Genomic DNA, 26,764 nt, shown 5'->3' with positions numbered 1-26,764 from the left:
TTTTAGAAAGCTAATAACATTATTTTCTTGTCAGAATGCAGATCATGCTGTTTAGTTTGGCGATCATGCTACCCTAATTTTACTCTTTTCACACCCAAACTTAACAGAGGGATGTATTGTTCATTCAAAATCCACATTACATTCAAATTTTCTGAATTAAAATATTCATGCTAGGGCGACTTCGTTATATTTACTGATTCTTCTTGTTTTGTTTAGGACCGTTATCGAAAAAGGTATCAATAAACAAACAGTTTTCAAGCTAACAATATCAGAAGGAGGATCCATGTTTTATTACCGCACATCTGTTGGCTTGCAACAACCAGTGATGGTGAATACACGTGGAAAAATCCACTCCAACAAATGGTCTCATCTGGCAATTCAGGTAGAAAAAAATGAGTAATTTGTGCAGTTCCCATAAAGTGCATAGCATGTCAAATAAGAACGTTTATCATCAAAATTAAAGGCTTTCATAAGTAGGAGGTGATTGCTGTCTTATTGGCAGGGAAAAAAATTAAAATATGTTTGTGCCTTTTATATCAAACAAATGATTCATTTCAAACATTTATTGAATTTCTTATAATTCAAGGTGTTGCATAAATATGAATCATCATAAATCTATATTATTGATGATGATTTGGTACAGAGATTAGCAAATTAATCTCATGGCCACATTCATTTTATGACGGCAGATGAAACAAAATCTAAGATACTCAACCAGAGACCTTCCTGTTAACTGAAAATGTGAACATACCCAGGTATAAAACTACTGCCACGTGACCCAACATTAATTTCTTCAAATGCCCTATGTGGGCACCAGCACTTAGCCTAAATTATTAAAATGAGGCCTAAGGCTAATTTTGGTCCAGTCTTGGGCCTGCTCTGGGAAGTGTACACCCCTATTGCTGATTCTGAGCCTTAAAAGAGGCTCGGGCATATTTCGGCACTATAGGCTGATTTCTACATTGGATCTAATGGCAACATGAGATATACTTAGTCAAGTATAGTATAGGGCAATCAACAGAAAGATCAGACACCCTAGCATTGGCTTATAATAAACCCCTTAACTCCAATGAGGAAAAAAATGCTTTATTCCATTAACCTCAGGAGTCTTAAATCCAATTCTGCTTAATGATGAGCAGCTTTGTGTTTCAGATGCTAATTCTTTAATAACTAAACTATGACTGTCAAAAGAGCATGCCTCAATTGTGAAATGTAACTGGATATGACATGCAGATCTCATTCCTGGGTCAGCAGTAAAGTCTTGTTTTCTCCGGTGCAGCAAAGCTCTGTAAAACAAAGAGAAAAATATTTCTAGCAGGAAGACATGCTCACTGAGAATTTTTGAAAATTATATCACTTCTGTCACAGAACATAATGCTTTTTGCTTTACATAAAGAAGAGTTATTAGATTCCTTTCTTAAATGAAAAAGGTTAAGCTTGACCTTTTTAGTCACATTTGTTTCTATGGATGGTGAGGAATTTGAAACTGCTTGTGAATGCAGTTATATTAGGAGCCTTCCAATTACCAGGTTTATAAAAGTTTTATGCATCAGTTAATTGAAAAGGATACTCCATTGCAGAGGGGGAGAAAAAAAAAACAAAAATCCCTCTTCGCAGTCTTGCACCATTACTTATAGCACTTTTACATTGTACTGTGGATTATTCTGATGAAATACAGTTTTTGTAATTATATTGAGCCAAGTTCAGTCCCTTAGAGGGCATTGCCTAAATAATAAGGTATTTGCACACCTTTTTTAGATTTGAAACAAACATACCATGTGGTGGTGTATATTTTGCTGAAGTGGATCATTATATCACTTGTAAATAGTGTTGTTTTGACAATATAGTATGGTATTCTTGGCGTTTTTTTCCTTTTCTAATAAAAAGATGTTTGCCAAATACTATTTTGAGAAGGTAAGGAAATGGAACTGGAGTACATTTTGTGTTGTAACATTATGGGTGCAGAGGTTCACGCATTGAAGCACATATTAAGAATTAATGTATGCTGGTCATTTTAATGGTTGAAAAATTGTACGGGCCACAAATTCTCTATGTATGCTTTTGTTACAGGAAGAGATACATTGAATGTACTAAGTCATAACACTTACCATATTAAGCCGTCAAGCTTGTTCTTTTCATAGACTGTGTGTGATCTAGCTTATCGTGGATTCTAGCCCGTCTGTTTAATCCCCTGAGGCAAAGTTTTGTGCAAGTACTCCCAGGTCCCCAAAGTTAATCAAGCAAAATTCCAGAAAATCTCTGCAATCAGTATCCATTGTTCAACCCTGGCTAGTTGTTTTCCAGATGACATTCTTTTGGTTAAAGTAGCACAGGAACCACAGTGTTCCATCAAGTATTTGGTTATCTGTGTTCATAATAACTTAAATTTCCATTTCTAACCACATCATTTATCCAATACAATTTTGAAGAGATCTATTTTTCATATGTCTACTACTCTGAGGGGAAAATAGCTTTCTCTCATCTTTGGTTTTGCTTGAAACTTGTTAACTTTGTACTTGTACAATGCTTTTTTTAATTACTGAAACTGGAACAATTTCAATTCCAATTCAAAATATACTTTGGAATGTCTGTGTTACTAAAAAGGAGTGAAACAACTGGAGTGATAAGTAATTCTCCATCCTCTGATTACTTCCCTTTGTGCATTCTTGCAATAATGATAAGCAATTCTAGGTAATGCAATTCCAGTATGTAAAGCAGAACAGCGAGCGTATCAATTTCCTTGGACTTAACTTTGCATGTAAGTGAAAAAAATATGCTAATAGGCAGCCATGGTATGCTCAGATTTCTTACTGTTTATTACATTTTTGAGGGGGACCGGCTTTGTCTGCAATTTATTTGAGACCATGCTTTTGACATTTTTAAAAAATTAATCACTACTTGCTAGATTTGTGTGACAAAACAAATTTCAATCATGAGCACATATTCATGGTGCCATGCATAAATTACCACATGGATAAATTATGTTTTCACTTCACTTTTTTTAACCTTACTATTGGAAACATTGCATACTGCTAACTCAGCAACTGGTAGGTTGAGCCCTGCTGTTTCTCACTGAGAGGCCTCACCTTGATGTTTCTTTTTGACTTGCAATGGAACTCTTTTACATTTAAAGGTTCCTGGAAATGCTGTGGGCTGTTTCAGGCTGAGTTACAAAAATCAGCAAACAATCACTAAGGATCAGTACATTTTGTTATGGTTAAAAGTAGAATGTTTTAATATATAAAAATATTATACTGTAAGAATTGTGTTCACTAATTTTTTGTAAAGAAGGTACATTTGAATACAAAATGGTGTGATGACAGAAGAAAGTGCCAAAGAAATATTCATTTGTGTTTAGCATTGCTCTGAGGATTTTAGCTCTCCAAAAAGAAGTGAAAATGGCAAACTGAGAGTGAGATAACAATGCCTTTTATTTTTTTCACGTGACGAATAATGAAATCAGGCAGCATTTTGCAGCTGCGCATAAAATGAGTATTTTACTGGAGGTCAAACATGGAGTCAGTGAATTTAATAATGAAGAGGATTTAAAAGTATCAGCACAGCAGTGAAAGAGGTGAATAGAATCATACAATACAGGTTCATCAATACAGGCCATTCGGTCTATTGTGCCTCTGCCGGCACTTTGAAAGAACTACCAATTGGTCCCAATCCCCTGCTCTTTCCCTACAGTTTAGCAAGTTTTTTCCCGTTTAAGTATACAAATTTGCTATTGCTATTGCATCTATGTTCATCACCTTTTCAAACAGTGCATTCCCCCCTCTTAACCTTATGCTAATTATTTTAAATTTGTATCCTTTAGTTACCAACCTTTCTGGTGCAGGAAACAGCTTCTCCTCATTTACCCTATCAAAACCCTTCAGAATTTTGATTACCTTTATTAAATTTCCCCTTATTCTTCTCTGCTATAAGGACAGCAAACCCAACCTCTCTTGTCAATCCACGTAACCTCATTCCTGATATTGTTACAAGAAACTCCCTCTACATTCTTTCCAAGGCCTCGACCTAAAGCCTGGAGCCTTAGGGATCAAAGGCGATTGTTGAGTCAGTTTGAAGCAGCTCCTGAAAGATATTCTCTTGCAGTGGCAAGGGTTGCTGGGCCTGTGCCTGAAACCCACTCATGTAGCTCACACAATAACTTTTGCTGGGCACTGGATTAGTAGAACTACTAGTTGGTGTTAGTACAGACCAAATAGTCACAGTCAGGATTTGGAAGCACTGTGAAAGTGGTTTCCTCCAAGTTTCTTTGACAGCATTGGTGGCTTCTTGGCAGATAACAATGCCCATGGAAACTGTTTCTGTTACCTTGATGTCACTGAGACCTGCTGGGCTGCCACAGGTTCTAAGGTGCTCAGCAGGATTGGGAAACTTCCTTTAGTGTGTTGCAAATATGGATAGTGCACTCCTCCAATTTTATGATGCTGAAATAGCTATTCACTGCCAGATTTGGCTGGACCACATTAAGCACTATTGGCTCCTGCACGCACCTGTTAAAAGTGCTTACTATTCCATGATGATCCTGAAATGCAAAGGTAACCCTGGTTTCTTATGTCTACTGCAAAACATCTACCCTGTATTCTCCACCCTCACTTCCAACAATAAGTGCAAGGAGATCAAGGAATTCTTTTTCATTAAGATTAAGGCCATCTGATTAGCTTTCTCTGCCATTTGCCTCCACTCCACTTGCTCACTGAACCAAGCTTCCTGTAAAGTTTTCCCCCGCCCTAGTCCTGAACTTGCAGCTTTCTCTGGTTTCTCTTCTGTTTTTCTTCATGCCCTCTCTGAACTCAGCTTGTCCATGAAACCCTACTCCTGCTCTCCCAGCCCTATTTCCTCAAAACTACTGACCAAAAATTCCCCTCCTGGTTCTCTTGTTAGGTGATACTGTCAATGGTTCTCTCTCTTTTCTGGTGCGGTCCCCCTCTCCTTTAAATTTGCTGTCATCGCCTCTCTATTCAAAAAAAAGTTTTGATCCCCCCAGTTCCAACCCCCTTTCCTGTCCAAAGTACTTGGACATCCCAATTGGTGGCCGTCTTTCCATAAAAGCCACATTTGAATCTCTCCAATCAGGTTTCTGTCCCTGCTCTTATCAAAATTGCAAGTTACATCCTGTGTTAGAAGTAAACTATCCCTCCTCATCCTTCTCAAATATTCTGTAGACTTTGACATGGTTGACCATACTATCCTACTCAAATACCTCTTCACTGTCATCCAGTTGGATGGGACTGCATTCACCTGATCCCATTCTTATCTATCTAACTATAGCCAGAGAATCACTTGCAGTGGTTTCTCCTCCTGGCCCTGCACTGTTACCTCTAGTGTCCCCAAGGATCTATCCTTGGCTTCCTCCTATTTCTCATCTGTATGCTGCCCCTTGGCAACATCATCTGGAAACTTACTGCTTCTTTTCACATAAATGTTGATGACACCCAGCTGTATCTCACCATGACCCCACCACTGAACATCAAGCCATTGTTTCCAGGACTGTTACTGACCTCATCTTCTCTGGAGATCTTCCTTCCACAGCTTCCAACCTCATAGTCTCCCAACCTTGGACGGCCCACTTCTACCTCCTACCCAAAATCCACAAACAGGACTGTCCCGGCAGACTGATTGCGTCAGCTTGTTCCTGCCCCACGGAACTCATTTCTTGCTATCTTGACTCCATTCTCTTTCCCCTTGTCCAGTTCCTTCCCACCTATATCCACGATTCCTCTGACACCCTACATCATATCAACAATTTCCAGTTCCCTGGCCCCAACCACCACCTCTTCACTATGGACGTCCAATCTCTCTACACCTCCATCCCCCACCGGGTTGGCCTGAGGGCTCTCTGCTTCTTCCTCGAAGAGAGGCCCGAACAATCCCCATCCACCACTACTCTCCTCCGTCTGGCTGAACTTGTTCTCTCACTGAACAATTTCTCCTTAAACTCCTCTCACTCCCTCCAAATAAAAGGTGTGGCTATGGGTACCCGCATGGGCCCCAGTTATGCCTGTCTCTTTATGGGGTATGTGGAACATTCCTTGTTCCAGTCCTACTCCGGCCCCCTCCCACTACTCTTTCTCTGGTACATGGATGACTGCTTCGGTGCTGCTTCATGCTCTCGTCTGGACCTGGAAAAATTTATTAATTTTGCTTCCAATTTCCACCCCTCCATCATTTTCACATGGTTCATCTCTGACACTTCCCTTCCCTTCCTTGATTTCTCTGTCTCAATTTCTGGGATAGACTGTCCATCAATATTCATTACAAGCCTACCGACTCCCACAGCTACCTTGACTACAGCTCCTCACACCCCGCTTCCTGTAAGGACTCCATCCCATTTTCTCAGTTCCTTCGCCTCTGTCGCATCTGTTCTGATGATGCCACTTTCAAAAACAGTTCCTCTGACATGTCTTCCTTCTTCCTTAACTGAGGTTTTCCACCCACGGTGGTTGACAGGGCCCTCAACCGTGTCCGGCCCTTCTCCCGCGCAACCGCCCTCACACCTTCCTCTCCCTCCCAGAACCATGATAGGGTCCCCCTTGTCCTCACTTATCACCCCACCAGCCTCCACATTCAAAGGATCATCCTCCGCCATTTCCGCCAACTCCAGCATGATGCCACCACCAAACACATCTTCCCTTCACCCCCCCTGGTGGCATTCCGCAGGGATCGTTCCCTCCGGGACACCCTGGTCCACTCCTCCATCGCCCCCTACACCTCAACCCCCTCCCACAGCACCTTCCCATGCAACGCAGAAGGTGCAACACCTGCCCCTTTACTTACCCCCTCCTCACCATCCAAGGGCCCAAACACTCCTTTCAAGTGAAGCAGCATTTCACTTGCACTTCCCTCAATTTAGTCTACTTCATTTGCTGCTCCCAATGCGGTTTCCTCTACATTGGAGAGACCAAACGCAGACTGGGTGACTGCTTTGCGGAACACCTTCGGTCTGTCTGCAAGCGTGACCCAGACCTCCGTGTCGCTTGCAATTTCAACACTGCACCCTGCTCTCATGCCCACATGTCCGTCTTTGGCCTGCTGCAATGTTCCAGTGAAGCTCAAAGCAAACTGGAGGAACAGCACCTCATCTTCCGACTAGGCATTTTACAGCCTTCTGGACTGAATATTGAGTTCAACAACTTTAGATCATAAAGTCTCTCCTCCATCCCCCCCCCCCTTTCCGATCCCCCCTTTTTCCAATAATTTGTATAGATTTTTCTTTTCCCACCTATTTCCATTAGTTTAAAATATATTTCCATCCATTGTTTTATCTCTACCTTTTAGCCTATTTCGATCCCTTTCCCCCACCCCACCCCCACTAGGGCTATTTGTACCTTGCTCGTCCTGCTTTCTACCCTTAATGTCATCTATTAGCACATTCCTTAGATAATATCATCACCGTCAACACCTCTTTGTCCTTTTGTCTATGACAACTTTTGGCTATCTCCACCTAACGCTGGCCCTCTATCCAGCTCTACCTGTTCCACCCCACCCCCTTAAACCAGCTTATATTTCACCTCTCTTCTATTTTTCCTTAGTTCTGTTGAAGAGTCATACGGACACAAAACATTAACTGTATTCCTCTCCGCAGATGCTGTCACACCTGCTGAGTTTTTCCAGGTATTTTTATTTTTGATTTTGTTCTATCTCACCATCACCTTGCTTGACTTCTCCACTATTGCCAATTTATCAGACTGCTTGCCGAACATCCAATACTGGATGAGCAGGAATTTCCTCCAATTAAACATTCGGAAGATTGAAACCATTGACTTTGGTTCCTGCTCTAAACTCTGTTCCCTAGCAACTGACTCTGTCCCCCTCCCTGGCTTCTGTCTGAGCTTGAACCAATTTGTTCATAATGTTTGTGTCATATTTGACCTGAGATGAGCTCCCAAGCACACATCTGTAACATCACTAAGACTGCCTATTCCACCCCTGTAACATTGCCTAAGCTTGCCCCTGCCTCAGCTCATCCACTGCTGAAACCCTCAATCTTGCATTTGTTATCTCTAGATTTGATTTTTCCAATGCACTCTTGGCTGGCCTTCCATATTCTGCCTTCTGCAAAGCTGAGGTAACCTTAAACTGTGCTGCCCATGTCTCAACATGCTAAGTCCTGTCCACCTCTCACCCCTGTGCCCACTGACCAACATTGCTCAAGTTGCCTTGATTTAAAAATTATCATCCTTGTTTTAAAATGCTCCAGGAGCCCCCTCCTCCCTATCTCTGTAATCTCCTTCAGCCTCACAGTCCTCAGGATTAGCAGTACTTATCGAATTCTGGCCTCTTGAGCATTGCAATTTTAGTTGCTCCACCATTGTTGACTGTGCCTTCAGTGACACTCCTGTGATGCAGCTTGGGATATTTTGTTACATTAAAGGTGCTATATAAATGTAAGTTGTTTTTGAATTATGAGCAGTTTTGGTAGATGAGAGCAGGACCTGATAGTGCTTTATGTGGTCCAAGCAGATCTGCTGGTGAATGGCTGAACCAGCTGTCCACCATATCTGTTCAAATCTGTATCCCATGGGCTTGAGGGAGCAGTGATGAGGGCTATACAAGGGGAGTGGCCTGAGTGAGAGAGAGTAATTGTTTTAATGGGGACTAGGGCATTCAGGATGGAGGTGAGGACGTGGTTGATCACATGGGATTGGAAACTGCACAAATGTAACGGCGAATGGAGGGCCAAAGGCTAGACAGTTGGGATTTTGAAAGTGCCGTTGTAACTGGATTTTGTCTGTGATTGATATGATGGGATTAGCAGGTCCATGAGAGATGGCAAGGTTAAGGGAATGGCCAAGAACATGGGTTGGGGAGTTTGCATGGAAGGAGAGATTAAGGGAGGATGGGAGGGCAGTGAACTCAGAGCAGAGAGAGAGAGAGAGCATTCTGTACTGAGATGGAACTTGAAATAACCGAGGTTGAGAAGTCGCTTGATGCAGAGGCTGAGGGATGAAAGTATTGAAGAAATCTCAGTAAGAAAATTGGCATGGTACTTGAATAGACTGTAGCAAATAAGATTTTCAAATGAGAAGTGAGAGATGATTCTCCCACCAAACATTTGCACGTTTCTGCGTAACATAAGTTACCAGCATGTACAGTCCCTTGTCTGCACATCATTTCCTGTTTAGTCACTTGTTACAAAAAATGCATACTCCACACACTCCACAAATAGATTTCCAAACGTTTTGATATTTAACACGAGTTATGACTTGTCAGCTTTTTAGAAACAATAAAGGATCATTATTCTGCTAAAAATATTATCATGAAGTACCTTTCAAACTGCACATTTTGTTAGTTGTTTATTAATTACAATGCAATATACATATTTCTCCTATTTGTTTTTGAAGAATATAGGCCCTAAATGATAGATTATTTTCCTTATTTCTTTTAGAGAAAAGAACATGGGGAAAGAACAACTTATTTTCGACATTCGAATACTTAATTAATTCCAATAATAGCCTGCAGCATATGTATAGGATTTATTGAAGGCACTTAATCCAGTCGCATAGAGAGCTTAATTTGCAGAGTTGGTGAAGGAATAGAGGTAGCAGATAGGCAGCACATTTCAACAACTATTTATTTCTTGGGTGAAGGTTATTTAATAACTCATGATTACAGTAGGTACTAAGAAGTTATTTAGCTTCTCTGAAATGTCACGTAAACAGCATATCCTACATATACACAGTTTCATTTATGCTGCAAATATTCATTGGCTAGATTTTTGTTTTAATGGAAGGAATATCCAGCAGGTTCTGTTATTGGTGTGTGATCCTCCCTGCCAGGTTTTCTTTATACACTCCACTGAGGCAATAGTCAATGCCCAGGAGGTAAAGAATTTAATAATCCAATTGTGTTTGACTTTAAATGAAGGGAGAGCAAGATTTGTTTTGCATTAAGAAACATTGAAACAGGAGACGATTAGGATAAAGTACAGGCATATTTCCACAAGTAGTAAATTTAGTTCAAAAAAAGCTGCAGTATCTTAAAAGTATAGAGAAATTAGAATTAAAATGTGACTTTAAAAAGAGGCACACCGCAAATCTAGGACCAATAACACAAGAAAAATCAAACCAACTATAAAAGCAATGCAAAAAAAAGATTAGAAAGGCCTAGAAATTAGTGTGAAGAACATTTGGTAGGCAACAAATAAAGATAGTAAAAGGGCTTATAAACATGTAAAAATAGTTAAATGAAGAATAGGATTGATTAGAGATGAAATAGGTATTTATTTTATGGAGATGAAGAAATGGTAAAAACTACAAATGAGTATTCAAGTTCCTCTCTTTCTTTATCAAATACTTTGAAAGGTATGTCCTTTGTCCTCTGTACCTTTATATTGATGAGGAGGATGATCAGGATATGGAGGAAACCCAGAGGTATGCCAGATTGGTAAGGCACTATTGGCGTAGGTTATGATAAAACCAAAAATATCCACAGTACCGCATCTGAAAATCAAGATATTCTCACCTGTCCAGATGTCTGTGCATTAAGTTTCAGTTTTGAAAAGAGACATTGGGCAGAATTTTCAGGCCTTACCGAGGTCGAGAACAGAGACGGATGAGGCCCAAACATTAAGAGGCCAGCTGGCATGCTGATCTCCTGATCCTGTAAGGCCTCAAGCCCCCATGAGGTGATAGACAGTTCAGATCATTAAGAGCCTAGTTAAGCAGGGATGACGCACTGGAGGGCAGTTTAACTGCCTGAAGGCAGGGACGCAATGCCAGGGCTCCAGGAACTCCTACAGGCCCTCCCTCCCTGACGGGGTGGAGATGCACCCAAAGCCAACCCTAAAGAGAAGCACCCCACTCATAGTGGTGGCCGAGCTGCATTCTGTATTTCTTTAATTTAAATTTTTAGTGAAGTGGCTGAGAGGTAATCCTGTTGAACTGCTCTTTCACTTACTTACCTGTTACTGCCATTGGTTGAATCTGGAAGGCCTCTGATTGACAGCTCACCCACCGCCCTTAATTGGACAAAGAACCTGTCACCATGTTCAATAAAAGGGGCATATTTACTTACTTAGACTTAGTTCCTCCGGTCCCATGCAGAACATTGGGCAGCAAGGCTCTGCCACTAAAGAGGGCACAATTCCAGGTCGGCGACTGTCTCCCCCCAGGGTGGATGTTTGGGACCTGGAAATAGACCTGGCCCCAGTTTCCTGCCTCTGAGGCAAAAATTTAGCTCGTTATGAAAGTTGTGTCAATTAATGTTATTTATTCCTGACATAGATGCTTCATTCAATATTGTTATGGCACTGAATGTGCCAGTTAAAATTACAGTGAGACTGAGGCCAGGTCTCATATAAGCTCCCTTGCCATATTGCTCTGGCTGAGCAGTTGAGTTATCTTTGGTTGCCTGAGTTCAACCGTATCATGACTTTTCTTCTTCCTCTCCCCCTCCTCCTCCTCCTCCTCATTTTCTTTGGGGTCGCCACAATGTTGGTTGATCACCTTTCTCCATCTCCTCTTGTCAGTAATCCAGTCCTCTTCCAATACCACTGTGCTTAAGTCTCTGGTTACTGCATCTTTCCATCTGGTCTTAGGCCTTCCTCTTTCTGGCAGTCCCATTGCCATGACTCGCTTTGCCACATTTCCTCTCAAGGTCAACAACAGATGACCATATCATCTCAATCTCTTCTCAGCTACTTTCTTTGATGTTCCCACAATCTACACTGATCCTCTGATGTGCCGGTTCCATTCCTGTTACTCCACACATCCATCTCAGCTTCTGTGTTTCATTATTATCCCGTTGTTGTTCCTCTCTTCTTGATGTTTCCCAACTTTCTGCACTGTGTAACAAGGCCGGTCTCACAACTGTCTTGTAGAGCCTTCCTTTCAGTTTCAGCGATACTTTTCTATCACACAATCCTCCACTGCACTTTTTACAGTTGCAAGTTCCAATTTCCAATTGCATTTACTGAGCTAACCTATTGCTTAATTTTAGTTTCCATATTTCCATAATCTGCAACCATTGTCCCCAGGTACTGGAACCTACTCACTTTCTCCAAGTCTTCATTCATAATCTTTACACTGTCATGAAAATATAATAATTTTCATAATGTCATTGGTATTTATTGTAAAGTAGGAATGGCGGGGTCTAAATAGTGTGTGTGTGTGTGTATGTGTGTGTGGGACTTAATTGAATTAAAGACAGCTGGTCTGAAGGCTTTGATGTATCAGCAGAGAAGCTAGGTTTGAAATGCTAAATAAATAAACATGGCTGAAGTTTTGGAATGTGAGATGTAAAGGAAAATTTGCATTTTTAGATAAGCCAGAGTAGTTTGAATTTCAAAAGAGAGGGTAAAATGTTACACTTAGCTAGAAGAAGCCAAACAGTGTGTTTATTTTTCCCAAAGCTTACTGATAAAATTGATATATTAAAGATTTTTATTATTAGAAAGGTAAAGTCCAAAGACATAGTGGAACAATGGGATTTACATTTAAAAGGGAGAAGCATGTATAAAAGAGATGAGGTTATGTGTAAGGAGAAGAAATTCTAAGATCTAACAAGTGTGAAAAGCTTCTAGCCCCTATGTACCGAACTGCTGCCTATAGGAACCAAAATTAAGAGAATTCACTGTGAATATTCCTGTCCAGGGTATCATGTGCTTTGCCTGGATCTGTTAAAATCTATTTTGTTTTTACTGTTGCCTTAACGGGGATGTAATTGGGGCCAGAATTTTCCCGTTGGCGTGCGGGGGTGGGCCCTGCACACCGATGTGTAAAATGATGTGGGTGACATCGGGTGAGTGTCCCGACATCACTGCGCACCATCGTGATATTTAGATGGGCGCGCACGCGATGTTCTCCAATGCGCGACCGCCATTAATTAATCATGTAGTTAAGGTCCTTGAGGCAGCAATTGACTGCAATTTCTTGGGGCCTGTGCGATCTTCAGGACATCACAAGGGCACAATGGGCAGGCGGGTAGGGGACATTTATATAAACCTTACCCACGGGTGGGATAAGAGGGGTGAGTGGGGTCGCGAATGTAATCTGTTGGATATTTAATTGTGAAAGTTTCTGATACTTGCCTGTGTGAGTAGGAATACTTCAAAACTCATACCAGCTGCTTGGACAGGACTCACAACCTTCAGCTCAGGACTCGACAGTAAAGATAATTTTTGGGGCCTGCAGGTTTCAGGAAGCCTTCCCTTAGCCTGGGAATAGGAGTTGTGCTTCCACTGGAGGCACCTTCTCTGAGAAGGAAGGGAGGGCCAGAAGGGGGAGGAGGCCAGGAGTCCACATTCAGCCTCCAGGGGAGCCACCTTTTGGAGGAGAGGCGCAGGCACAAGGGGCGCAGGGCCAACAGGAAGTCCAAGGCGGAAGGGGCAGCAGAAGACGCCACTATTCTGCTGCCAGGGTATACAGGCGGAGAAGCAGCTACCTCAATATGTCTGAGATGCAGTGCTGAAGGAGGCTCCATCTCTCAAGGGAGACAGTGACCTCCATTTGTCAGATGATAGGCCTTGAGATCTGCGAAGCTGTGTGGTGGGCACACCATGCCAGTGACACTAAAGGTCACAGCTGCCCTCAACCGCTATGCCTCCAGCTCTTTCCTAGGTCAGTGGGTGATCTTTAAGAAGTCTCCCAATCAGCTGTCCACACTTGTGTCAAGCAGGTGATAGACGCTCTGTTCAGGCGTGCATTGACTTTTATCCACTACCGTTGGGACGCGGCCAGCCAGAGAGAGCGAGCCAGAGGCTTCACAGCGATTGCTGGCTTCCGCCACATCCAGGGTGCAATCGACTGCAAACGTGGCCATCAAGGTGCTAGCAGGTGAGCCCGGTGCCTTCGTTAACAGGGAGGGGTTCCAGTCCTTCAACGTGCAGATGGTGTGTAACCATTGGATGCAGATTCTGCAAGTCTATGCAAGGTACCCAGGCAGCTCCCACGACGCTTGCATTCTCAGACACTCCCAGGTGCCGAAGCTCTTCAGTGCTCCAGCCCGGCTGGATGGATGGCTGCTGGGTGACAAGGTCTATCCCCTCAGAAGGTGGCTTGTGATGCCTCTCCGCCATCCCAGAGCAGAAGCTGAGCAGCGGTACAATAGGAGCCACAGCTCCACAAAGGCTGTGGTAGGGAGAGCCATCGCTGCTCTCAACATGCGCTTCTGATGCTTGGACCGCTCAGGGGGCGCACTCCAATGCCCCCCAGATAGTGTGTCATTGATAGCGGTTGCATGCTGCGCTCTCCCACAATCTGGCGCTGGAAAGGGGTGACACAGTGGATGAGGAAGATGTCGACGCAGTTGCTCCGCATGCACATGATGAGTCCAGCAGTGGCCTGAGGATGAGCACGCACAGGAGAATGCTGAGGGGGTAGACACTGACCCGGGCATTTACCAGGGAGGCAGGGACACCCGGGAGGCTTTAATCCAAAGAACCTTCAGCTAGCACACCACAGATGGACATTCAACACACGCCAGGGCTGCAGGCTCCACACTCGATACCTGAGTGCTGAATCAGCTTGGATAGTCACATTAACTAAGGCCCTTGTCAATAAAGCTCAATGTCAAACAACTCACTCATAACATCATGGGTTCCTGTCTACCTGCAGAAGTAAGGAATCACCCTGAGGCATGGCAACATGTCGAAATTTATTGAGATGACAAATTTAACTTCAGAAACCAAAAAAAAAGGTGTTGCACATCACACCAAATCTTCAATGAACTACTATGGGGCAACATAAAAGCACCAATAAGAAACCCATGGTGTGCCGAAGGCGCCTTAAATTTATGCTTATGGGTGCTACGTCTAGGTGCTGCCCCCTCGCTGGCACTGGCATCTGAGACAGCCTGCTCACTGTGCTGTCCTGTTGGCCTCGATGACCTTGGTGGCCATCCTCTGGCTTGTGGAGCCTTTGATGGCCCTGCCTGGGAGGGAGCGGCCAGTTCCACAGCTGGTTTCTCCCCAGTCGTCGCAGCCTCATTGGATGCAATGGTCACTGGCAGAGGGGTGGAGGAGCTGCTGCCCTCATCCGGAGCGCCCTGAGAGGAGCCCGCAGAGATGACAGGCAGCTGCTGTGCCGACGTGAGATCGCTTCGGACCTCCCTGCTCACCGTGGATGGATGGGCACCGAGCTGGGATACTTGGTGCCCAAACCATCTCCCACACAGGCAGTGACCAGCTGAGGTCAATGCCGCTGTGAGGGCTTGCTGGTCTGAGCGCAACCCCAGGAGGCCCTGATTGTTCTCCTGGAGGAGCCTCTCCATGAGAGTTGCCACTCTCTCCATGGAGGAAGCATGGTGCTCAGCCATGAGGCTCATTGCGTCGGTGATGCACTGCGTGGACTCATCCAGCACGGGCACCATACCATACAAAACCTCCTGTATCTCCGCCAGATCCTCCCACATACCCTGCTGCACTTCCAGCGTTTGCTGCCTCATGGACAACTCTGGAGGCACATCATCAGCCACCAACCGAGCGTGTGCCTGATTCCCAGCAGTCCTCCGACTGCCGGCGCCCTGGGCACTCTCTGACTCTGCCCACACCTCAAGTGAGTGTGAAGTGCCCTCACCGCCGTGTCCCGGGACACTAGCCGAAGATCTAATTCCTATCAAGGTGCTAGTATCTGCACTGGTGCCTGCGATGGTGTGACGCTGGTGAGCCTATTTCCTCTGGGCTCTCAGGTGTGAGAGTAGCCCGTCTGCCTTCTCCTCTCAGCCCTGCTCTGGTGATGCTGAAAGGAAGAACAAGGGCATTTAATTAGTTACAGTGCAGACAATGTCAACTTGCATGCTACTCCACCAGATCATTATACGCTCATCCTTCCATAATCAATGGTCAACCCATGTTGCTAACTTCAATCACTGAGCATTCAGCAGTGCCACGACTTTTGGGACACACGTGGTGACCTGAATGCTTGGCAAACATACTTCCCTATGGCACCCCAGCCTCACCGCCACCTGTGGACCTGTGCGCATGGCGCCTCTCCAGATTCATGGCCTGCTGCTCAAAAGGTGTCTGGATTGCCAACTGGGCCTGGCCTCCGTCAGTCCACATCCGCTCTGCGGAATTGTGTGCAGTCTTCTCCTGAAAAGGAGAGAAGAGCATTGATTAGTCCAGCCTGCACCTGGATTCCCATCGCACCCCTGCCAACCCAAACAGAATGGGACATTGCAGGGCTCCGGTTCTTCTTCACCCCGCAGCTGCTGCACATTCATGCGAAGAAGCCAGGGTTAACCCCCACCCCCCCCTCCCCATGCCCAAATGTTGTCTACAGCACATGTGGCACCACAAGGTGTAACCTTGCTAAGCGAGGAGGCACAAGCACGTGGAGCACAAACACCAGCAGATGGATTGGTGCCCTGCCACCTGGAAGCTCCCCTCCCAGCATGTTAGCACTCTGACTTTGACGTGCTTCCCAGTTCCAGCACTATGCCTAGGTGCAGATCCTTGAGTTTCACCTCCATTCTATACTGTGGGTGTCAGTGTCACACATAATGCGGGTGCAGAACCTATCCTAGCTCAAACGTCTCAGGATGAACTAGGATTGGGCAAGATCTGCTGGCCCACCCAGCGAGTGATCCATGCCGTGAAGGATTCAATACCATTACTGTGCTCAGAGTTGGGGTGGAGGGTTGGGGGGAAAGGGTGACGGCTGCATTATGTGACCTCAGCCAACATGGTACTCACCCTTCTCGAGCACAGGAGGTCATTGAATCTTTTATGGCACTGGACCCATGTGCGTCGCACCACATCATGGGAGCTCACACTCTCGGCCACTTCCTCCCATGCAAGTTTGGTCAGGTGGGGAGGCCTCCGCCCTCATCCCTTGGAAGCAGGACCTCCCGCCGTGCTGCCGCCTCCTGCAGGAGGGCAGCTAGGCACTCAGCCGAGAAACGAGGGGAACACTGCCCCGCTGGCTTACCCTCCGGCCTGGCCTGCCCCGCTGGCTTACCTGCCGGACTTGCATGCTGCACAGTAGCCCTCTGCTGTGCTCTTCTGCTGGCCACTGTGAGCAGCCTTGCAAAGGCTGCCAGGTCTTCATTTAAACAGGCCACCGGGTCGCCACTGGACCCGACGGTCTGTGCATGCACGCCGTCGCCTGCCCACTCCTGCTATCCTCGGCATTCGAGAAATACGCTGGGTGGGCCTTAATTGGCCCGCTCGTGTAAAATGGCAGCACAGAGCCAATTGCGGGCTGCGATCGGGTCTGTGCCCACCTGCGCCTGCACCTGCACCCGCTCGGCCCTCCCGACATGGGAAAAATTCTTCCCTGGGAGTCAGATTAATTAGGGGAGCTGGGAGTTATCATAGTAGTAATTTGTAGACCTATGTATGTGCTTAAAATTATTTATTTTATTAATAAATGTTTAACTTAGTTTTGTAAAAAGAAAATCCCTAAGACTCGGTGGTCTTATTACTACTGAATTCAAGGTATGCATCTCAAAATAAACATACAAATTGCAAAATAGTTGTAGCAGTTGTTTCAAGTTTCCCTCTGGAATTTGAGCAGCTTAGCATTTGCCATCTGCTGTGCCATAACAACACTTTCACTCTGATCCTCTTTGCTAGGCTCAGCCTGACACTCCATAAATTGGGTCTTTGGTCTACTGATCTCCTGCCTTCCAGTGCTTTTCTCCAGTTCTCCAGATAGGCGGTAATGTTCTCATCATCTGCACCACATAGCTCAATGTCATCTGTAAACGTCATTGACCATGGTACTTCCCGTCTCACTTGGTCAGTTAGAACATCCATGACTATCAGGAAGAGGAAGGGGCTTAGTGCCGATCCTTGGTGCAATCCACTTTGGCTTCGAAGCTCTCAATCTCCCGCACACTCAATCTTACTCTTGCCTGAACTCCTTGGACACGTTCTGTAATTCTGAGGGACTCTATGAATTCTAGCATTTCTCCAGGCTTCCTCCCTAGGTGCCCTAAGCCTTCTCTAGATCAACGAATGCAATCTCCATGTTGCATTCACTGTCCCGATGTTTCTCCATCATTTAGGACTGAGGTGAGAAGAAAGGTCTTCATTCAAAAGGTTGTGAATCTTTGGAATTCTCTACCCCTGAATGATGTGGATGCTCCATTGTTGAATATATTTAAGGCTGAGATGGACGGATTTTTGTTCTCTCAGGGAATCGAGGGATATGGGGAGCAGGTGGGAAAGTGGAGTTGAGGCTGAAGATCACCCATGAACGTGTTGAATAGAGGAGCGGGCTTGAAGGGCTGCATTGCATACTCCTGCTCCTATCTCTTATATTCTTGTGCTATCACAGCAATCAGTAGGCATAGTAAGGCACAGCTGGCGATTCGGGATGGATAAATGGCCTGCTGCCTAAGAACGACAACACATCTTCACTTCTTATAAATAAATATGGGTATATCAGAAAACGTGCAAGAACAGATAATAATTGGACAGTTCTGTGATCCATCTTATGGAGATAGAGGGCCACTTTACTATTGAGGGCTTTCCATTGACATAGGAATCCAGCAACCTCATTGACTTCTGTCCTGGGAAGAGGATGTAGAAAAAGCAATATTTTAGCATCAAGGGCTCTCTTACAGATCAATGAAGAGACCTACTGAGGTAAATACAACAATTTTTAGAATATTAAAATTTGGTTACACTGATGTTTGACTCTGACCAAAGAGTTTCTTCTGTGGCATTGGATAATTTGTTGGTAGGTGACAGAGATGGCATACTTGCCAGTTTATCTGCAACTAAATATATTGCAAATGAAGTTAGTTTTGGTGATGGTATGAAAATGGACAGAGTTTTATTGATGTAGTGAGTGAGTGGTAATTTAGGAGACATTAAAGACAGTCTGATGAATGACTCTAACGTGTTTTGGTAACAGCAGATTGTACCTCCTGCTTGTCGTTTTCATATCATTGCTGCAATTGGTTGTTCTCCTCATCTGGATCTTAGAGACATAGGACCAGGAGTAGGCCATTTGGCCCTTTGAGTCTGCTCTACCATTCAATAAGATCATGGCTGACCTGATTGTGCTCTCAGCCCAATTTTCCTGTCTGGCCCCCATAACACTTGGCTCCCTTGCCTAACAAAAATCTGTCTAACTGCCTCTAATAAATTCAAAGACCCAGCCTCCACTACCTTCTGGGAAACAGAATTCCACACACCAATGACCCTTTTGGAGAAAAAGCTTTTCCTCGCCTCTGCCTTAGTTTTAAACTATGCCCCCTAGTTTTAGTCTCCACCATGAGAGGAAACATCCTCCAGGTATCCATCCTATAAAGCCCCTCAGGATCTTATATGTTTCAAAAAGGTCACCTCTCATCCTTTGAAACTCCAATGGGTAAAGGCCTAACCTATTCGACCTTTCTTCATAAGACAACCCCTTCATCCCAGGAATAAGTCCAGTGAACCTTCTCTGAACTGCTTCTAAAGCAACTATGTATTTTTTTAAATTAAGGAGACCAAATTTGCACACACTATTCTGGATGTGGTCTCATCAAGGCCCTGTACAGCTATCGTAAAACTTCCCTTTTATATTCCATTCCTCTTGCAATAAATGCCAACATTTCATTTGCCTTCCTAATCACTTGCTGTATCTGTATACCAACTTTGTGACTCATGTACTAGGACACCTAGGTCCCTCTGTATTACCGAGTTCTGCAATCTCTCCCCATTTAAGTAGTATACTGCTTTTCTATTCTTCCTGACAAATGAACAAGTTTATATTTACCCATGTTATGCTCCATTTGCCAGATTTCTGCCCACTCACTTAACCTGTTTATATCCCTTTGCAGACTCTCAGCCTCCTCTTGACAACTTACTTTGCTACCTATCTCGATGTCATTGACAAAGTTAGCTACTGTACATTCGCTCCCTTCATCCAAGTCATTGATATAGATTGTGAATAGTTGAGGACCCAGCACTCATCCCTGTAGCCATCCATCAGTTACAGTTTGCCAATCCAGAAAATACCCATTTATCCCTACTCTCTGCTTCCCGTTAGCCAACCAATCCTTTTCCATGCTAATATATTACCCCCCACACATTGTGCTCTTATTTTGTGTCGTAACCTTTGATCTGGTACCTTAAATGCCTTTTGGAAATCCAAATACACCACATCCACCAGTTCCCCTTTATCCACCTTGAATTTTACTTTGTCAAAAAACTCAAATAGATTAGCTAAACACAATTTCCCTTTCACAAAGACATGTTGGTTCTGCCTGACCAAACCGTGATTATCTGAGTATTCTGCTATAACATCCTTAATAATGGATTATAGCACTTTCCCTATGACAGATGTTAGGCTAACTGGCCTGTAGTTTCCTGCTTTTTGCCTCCCTGCTTTCCTGAATAAAAATGTTACATTAGCTATTTTCCAATTCCAGAATCTAAGGAATTTTGGAAGATTATAACCAATGCATCTGCAATCTGTGCAGCCACTTCTTTTTAGACCCTAGGCACAGGCCATCCAGTCCTGAGGACTTGTCAGCCTTTAGGTCTAATAGTTTCCCCAGCACCCTGGCTCTGGTGATGGTGATTGTTTTAAGTTCATCCTTCCCTATCACCTCTTGATTTTCATTTTTTTTGATTTTCAAGAATATTTGGATCTTGCATAGCTTTCCTCATTGGATCACAAAACTGTACATCATATAAAAGGTCAAAGCGGGAGCAGAGGTGCAAAGTTGGCAGTAGTGGATTGACTATCAGCGTATGCACCACCTGGTTGTCTTTTCCATTCGATGGATATGAAATCAGTTGTGGTATATAAATGATTGATTGATCTGCTACCACATATTATATGTCTCCAACAAAGCAGAATTTCTCTCCTCATGGGGGAGAATTTTCTCCCCGTCAGGCAGGCTGTGCGGGTACGGGCGGTGATCGGCTGTGCACCGCCATTTTATGTGGGTGGACCAATTAAGGCCTGCCCAGTGTGATGCGCACCCGGAAGTGCAACCTGTGCGGGCAGGGGAAGAGGAACAGTTGGGGCCTGCGCTCTTTCGCGCATGTGCGCAAGGGAGCGCAGAAATCTCCCTGAGGCAGCTCCATGCCTCAGGGAGATTAATTTGATTGTGAAATTGAAAAGAAGAATAAATAAAATTATTCAGACCTGAACCCTGATGTGACAGTGTCACATGAGCTGGGACATGTCTATGAATTTTAATAAAAATTTTTATTGAAGTTTTAACCCTTCATGAAACCTCATCCCGCCCGTGGATGAGGCTCCATGAAAATTGCAAAGGCTGCCTGGGCACTTCGCCTACCCTCCAACCTTAAGTTTGGATGGGCAGCCCTGACAGGTACTTCAATTAGTTGATAAATGGCCTTAATGGCCCTTTGACAGTTCGGCGGGCATGCAGCTGACTCTGGTGCGCTTCTGCCGAACTGAAGATCGAAATGACGCGCGGTGACGTTGGGACGCACGCCCGACGTCACAGCACCTAATTTTATGCATCGGCATGTGGGGCCTGTCCCCGCACGCCAACCAGAAGATTCTGCCCATGATCAAGATGAATATGCTATACTATAAGAGGCTCCTTGACCTGTCAAGATATATGAAGCATTTGAGCATGCCTGTTTTATGTTTCATAACTATTCTAGTTGCTGCATGCATCTGCTCGCCACTCAGCAATTATTCACAGTTGCTGTAAAGGTATCAAGCACCAGGGCTCAAGTAGATATGCTTCATCTCATAGAAGCCAACTCAGCTGTGTGGAGCAAATAAATCACTTTAGAGTAAAACCCATTATGATTGGTGCCTGGAAAACATATATTGGCTGTTTGATTCTCTGCTGGTGATTGTAGAATGTTCTAAATTTTGATGCAGTGATTCATGAATGCCTAGCTATTATGTGCAAGAAACCATAAGCATATGTGGCCCATATTAGGTGCAAGAGTCCATAGGCACACTGATGCCCTTACACTTTGAGGTATTGTGCAGTTTAGAAATAATGTAGTGACCTCTCATGTAGTCATGGGAAATGTGTTATAGTTGCTTGCTTTGGCATTTAAGTTATCAGTTACCTACTTGATACATCCGTGAGTTACATATTGACTGATGCCGTTGATGCCTTCTGTGGCACAGTGGAATGGGCTATGAAGCACAAAAGTTGATTACTGAGATGATCTTGACTGTGTCTGTGATGCAGTTCGGCTGAAGATTATATTCCAGCATATCGCATGACTATCACAGCCTGTCTTGTGAATTACATTTTATGAAGACACAGTTCCTCAGTCAAATCCAGTTAAATATTCTTCTGCCTATATGTCTCTGTTCTAGGATTATAATGGCTGCAGGTTGTCTGCATCTGTGTAGCCTCGCTTGCATGGTACCTTTCTCTTCTTTCTACAAATAACACAAATGTAAAAGTATTTCCAAATGAAATATGAAATGTTTATCCATGGCCTTCTCCTATTTCCCATGTACATGCTACACCTTGGTGACATCATCCAAAGATATGATTGCTTGTCCAATGTCTAGTTCTGGATGAGCTGAAAATTTGGTTCTGCTTCTCACTATCGGTAACTTAAAAATTCTTCAAACTTGCTAGTTGATGAATGATTACTGTTTCATCCAAGGTGCTGCATCTCTTGTTCCTGACCTCAGTACAGGCAAACAGCTCATAAATAGGAAAACCTTCATGTTGCAGGGTAACACTTTCCTGAAGCCTGGTCAGTTTTTAAATTTATTTTAGGGATCTGGGCATTGTTGGGTAGGCCAACATTCATTGCTCATTCCTGTTGCAGTTTGATATAACCGAAAGATTTACTAGGCTACTCAGTGCAGTCAGAAGCCAACCATGATGCTGCTGCTTTACAATTTTCAGCTGATGAAGTTGGGAGGATGGAAAAAAAAAAGGTGTTCCTATATGCCGCATGAAATGGATGAGGAAGACCCGTTTTGACTGGACAACATCTTAGGTCCAGTGGCACCTCAGGTAGTATTGTTGCTCCAGAGATCACACTATTCATACCTGGGGACCTGTCTTTTTTGCCTTTGTTTAGCTGTAGGGGCAATGACTAAGCTGTGTGTTGACTTATGGGAAGCTTCAAGGGATGGAATCCCTCTTCCTGTAACTGTGAAGGTCACAAGTGACAATAAGCTTCTTTACACAGGATCCTTCCAGATCACCTCAGGTTCAAGAATGCATCAACATGTAAACAAGAGGGGTAACCTGTTCATAAATGTTCAGATGGTTGCTGACTGCAGAAAGATGGTTTTGAACATTCATACCATTTATTGCCTTTTTCTTGCTTCATCATGTGGGAGGAGAAAGGGAAGGCGACCTACAAAGTTAATAGATCTCCAATCGGGAAATTGGGTGAAAGTCTAATTACATTGGATCTCCACTCACTTTTTGGCCCACCTCATTTTCTGCCACATTTTCAATGGCTGATGGAAGTGCTGGCCTCAAATAGGTGGAAGCTTCATTTGAATATTAAATTGGAATGGTATTTTTCCGAAACACCATTGCCAGGAATATAGGACACACATTTGTAGTAACTCCCATGCAAAACAGGATCCAGGGCTGCTTGATCATGGTATTAGAACAACATTGGTTTCTATCTGTTCAGACAGTAAATTATGTAACATGCGGGAGCTCAAAGGGGAGGGAGAAAAAACAAAAAAAATGAACAAGCCAATAAGGGAAAACAAATCAAAAACACCATGCTATTTCTGCTATCTATTCACAGTACAGCAGCATGGTTGCTGGTTAGTAGGCTAATCAATTTATACATTTACCACACTGGTTACCGTCAATTGACCCCCATGAGTAAATGGTCATAATTGCTGCCTATGTTGATTATCCATAGGCATCACTATTGTAACTTCTCCTGAACTATTGAGCGAGATTTTATCATGGGCTTCAGGACCCCACTGACAAGGTACATGCTCATCAACCCTCTCTTATTTGGTCATGACAGTCCCGATGGCATATCCCCAGAAACTCCTTTCTTCGACTTCTTTAAATAGTTTGGTGGGCTCTGGCACCACTTCTAAAACAGCAATGGATATTGTCCAATCCACAGTCCCTTGCTCTTCCTATCTTCAGGGTTCTGTCCTTTCCAACTGTCTAACACACAGACAGTAACAAAGGGAATCTTGTGACCTCCTGCCTGGTGAGTTTGGTGGTGTAGGGGGCATTTAATCAAGCGGGATGGTGGTGGATGGGAACTCCGCCGCTTCCCTGCCTCCACACCGATTAAGTCCATGGCATGAAGGCCCCACTTAAGGGCCTCATTCCGCCGACACTGATATTAATCCAATGGTGGACAGGGGCCTTCCAGGCAGACAGCATGACAAGCATACCTTACAGGCTCCCAGGGGGGTCCCTTATTTAATGCACTCAGTGACTGATGAAGGGACTGGGCATTGGAAAGGGGATTGGGGAGGTCTGCTGAGTGCCCCCCAACCTTGCCCTCACTCCCCACCCCCTCCCCACTACTCCCCTTCCTGTCATCACTTACCTCTGGCCTGGGATCCAGCAACTAGGCCTGGGATTCTAGGCCTTGGGGAGTGTCATATTGGCAGCAGCCACCACCTCCTGGGTGGCACCTCTGTCCAGTGGAGCTGCTGGTCTCTGATTGGTTGTTAGCTCTCTGTAGGTGGGAATTACTTCCTCAGGGTCCTTGTTCCTGGGGAAAGGCCTGCTGCTGGCCTGTCAAATGCCTGATTGGAACAAGATGCAGTGGGCCTTCCCTCAAAGAGGCAATGTGGGGCTCTCACTGGCTCTTCAGCTGGGCTTCACATAGGCTCTTCAGCCCATCACCTCCACAGCATTCCACCCACAGTCTTGGTTATATTTTCAGAAACCTGCTTCAACAGCAAGATATGTTTGAAGACTGTCAAACAGAAACTGTTCTATTTGGAGATAGCCTAGCCTGTTTTCTCTTTGCATGAATTCTCAGTGTTCTGAACTACCAAGCGAAAGAAAATAGGCTGACCCCAGCCCACTGTAATTAGCCTTCTATTTACCTTTTGCTTCTTAGCTGTTCATCCCCATGGCAACCCCAGATCACACGGGCATTTCTTAGAACTTATTGATGTCATAATCAGGAAACCAATTTTCTTTCAAAATATTCCCCAGACCACTTTGTTCTTAAAGGGCCACCACACAAAATAAAATACACACTTTTCCTCTAAGTCAAAACACAAATGAAATAGAAATCCCAAATTGGAAGCCAATCACCATAGCAAAAGGAAGCTAAAAGTTAAAATTAGTTAGTAGTTTGAATTGATTTAAGTTTGAAAGGTGAACTTTACTTATATTATAAATTTAGAATGCCTCTTTGTTCCAGCTAGTCTTTTCCAATCACAGTATGGATTTATTCCTGGACAGCACATAATGTCTTCTCCTTCTGCCTTATACTTTCTCAGCACTCTCTTTGGTCATTGCTGTATCAACGACACATTGTAAAGATCAATTATTACAGTGTAAGGTAATGTGTCTACAAGTTAAAGTTAATTGAACAGCTGTGTTGAATTGGTATTTTCATTAGGCAGCACTGTGGTTGTAATTACAAGTACATAGTTTTTTTTAAAGTAGTTTCAGTGTAAGTCCATTAAAAGGTCATCAGCGATTGTCCACTTAATTCTGTAAGAATCTTTTTCAGTGGTGGGGCACAGCGGCAGTCAATTTTCCACATTTCTCTTTGATTTTAGGCTGTAGTTCTGCCAAGATTATTGGCAAAACAACTATAAGGTGATCTAGTTATCAGTAATCAAATAACTATTTTGGTGGTTGGATATTGCCATTGATAAACTGAAATAAGAACAGTAAATGCAGGAACTGCAGAGCAGATCAGGCAGCATCTGTAAAGAGAAAAGGCAAACAGCATCATTTCAGATGTGGACCCTTTGTCGTCTTTACAGATGTTGTGACCAGCATTTTCTGTTTTATTTCTGATTTTCAGCTTTTGCACATTTTCATTTCTTATACAAGTTTAGTTGCATTAATAAGCCTTGTCTTGTTAAGATATGGTTACTAGGATATAGCAAATCACATAAAAGCAAGCTTAGATGAACATGATTGGTATTAATTTGAATTTAGAAGGTTGAGGGTGTTGTAATTGAGTTCTTTAAATGATAAAGAGATTTGACATGCTAGATACAGATGAATTGTTTCCCTTGGTGGGGGAATCTAAAACAAGGGAACACAGTTTTAAATTAGGACTGGATCATTTCAGAAAGCATTGTTTTGCACAAAGAGGAACGAAATCTGGGACTATCTCCCCAAAAGTCTTTGGTTGCTTGGTCATTTGAAATTTTTAAGACTGAGATCAATGTTAGCCCAGTCAACAATGCAAGTCCTTTTAACTAATATATGGGAACTTGTGCCAAAATTGGGAGACTTGTCCATAGACTGATCAAGCAATAGTATGATATAATCATACTCTCAGAATCATGGTCAACATCCCAGACACCATCCCTGCAAGAGAGATGGAAGTCTGTCAGTGAATGTGGTGCAATATATTTGGGTGATATGGCTCTCATGATTGAATAGTTGGCAATGTTTGCAAGCTGTGTGATGTGGATGTGAGGCTTGTGTTGGTGCTAAGTGTGTGAGGGTGAGGTGAAGCTATAAATGTGATGCATCAGTCATAATTGATAGAGATTGTGGTCAGTAAATGAATAAGGGTTTCAATGTGAATGGTGGCATGAAAATGCCTCTTTATTTTCAAAAAATTATTTTTAAAAAGCTTTCATCTGACTGGAAATCTGGTACTTTACAAAAATGAGACAGCAAAGTGTGTTAAAATGTGAGGACACCTTCCAAGGTGAAGGTGAGAAAAGCAAACAAGAATCCCTCCAAAAGGAAGTATGAAGAA

The 26,764-nt window shown here is 43.8% G+C and overlaps 1 protein-coding gene across 1 annotated transcript in view; it reads left to right on the top strand.

Annotated features, from left to right (window-relative positions):
* ush2a (Usher syndrome 2A (autosomal recessive, mild)) overlaps positions 1 to 26,764 on the top strand; it is a 1,183,552-nt gene that overhangs the window by 27,987 nt on the left and 1,128,801 nt on the right. Inside the window, exon 3 of the mRNA XM_078556364.1 lies at positions 217 to 382. Coding sequence (XP_078412490.1) covers positions 217 to 382 — 166 coding nt within the window. The remainder of the gene's footprint in view (positions 1 to 216; positions 383 to 26,764) is intronic.

This window comes from Cetorhinus maximus, chromosome 14 (genome assembly GCF_964194155.1).
Source record: "Cetorhinus maximus chromosome 14, sCetMax3.hap1.1, whole genome shotgun sequence".
NCBI lineage: Eukaryota > Metazoa > Chordata > Chondrichthyes > Lamniformes > Cetorhinidae > Cetorhinus > Cetorhinus maximus.
Note: the sequence above shows the minus strand (reverse complement) of the source record. Positions and strands in the feature narration are given on the sequence as shown.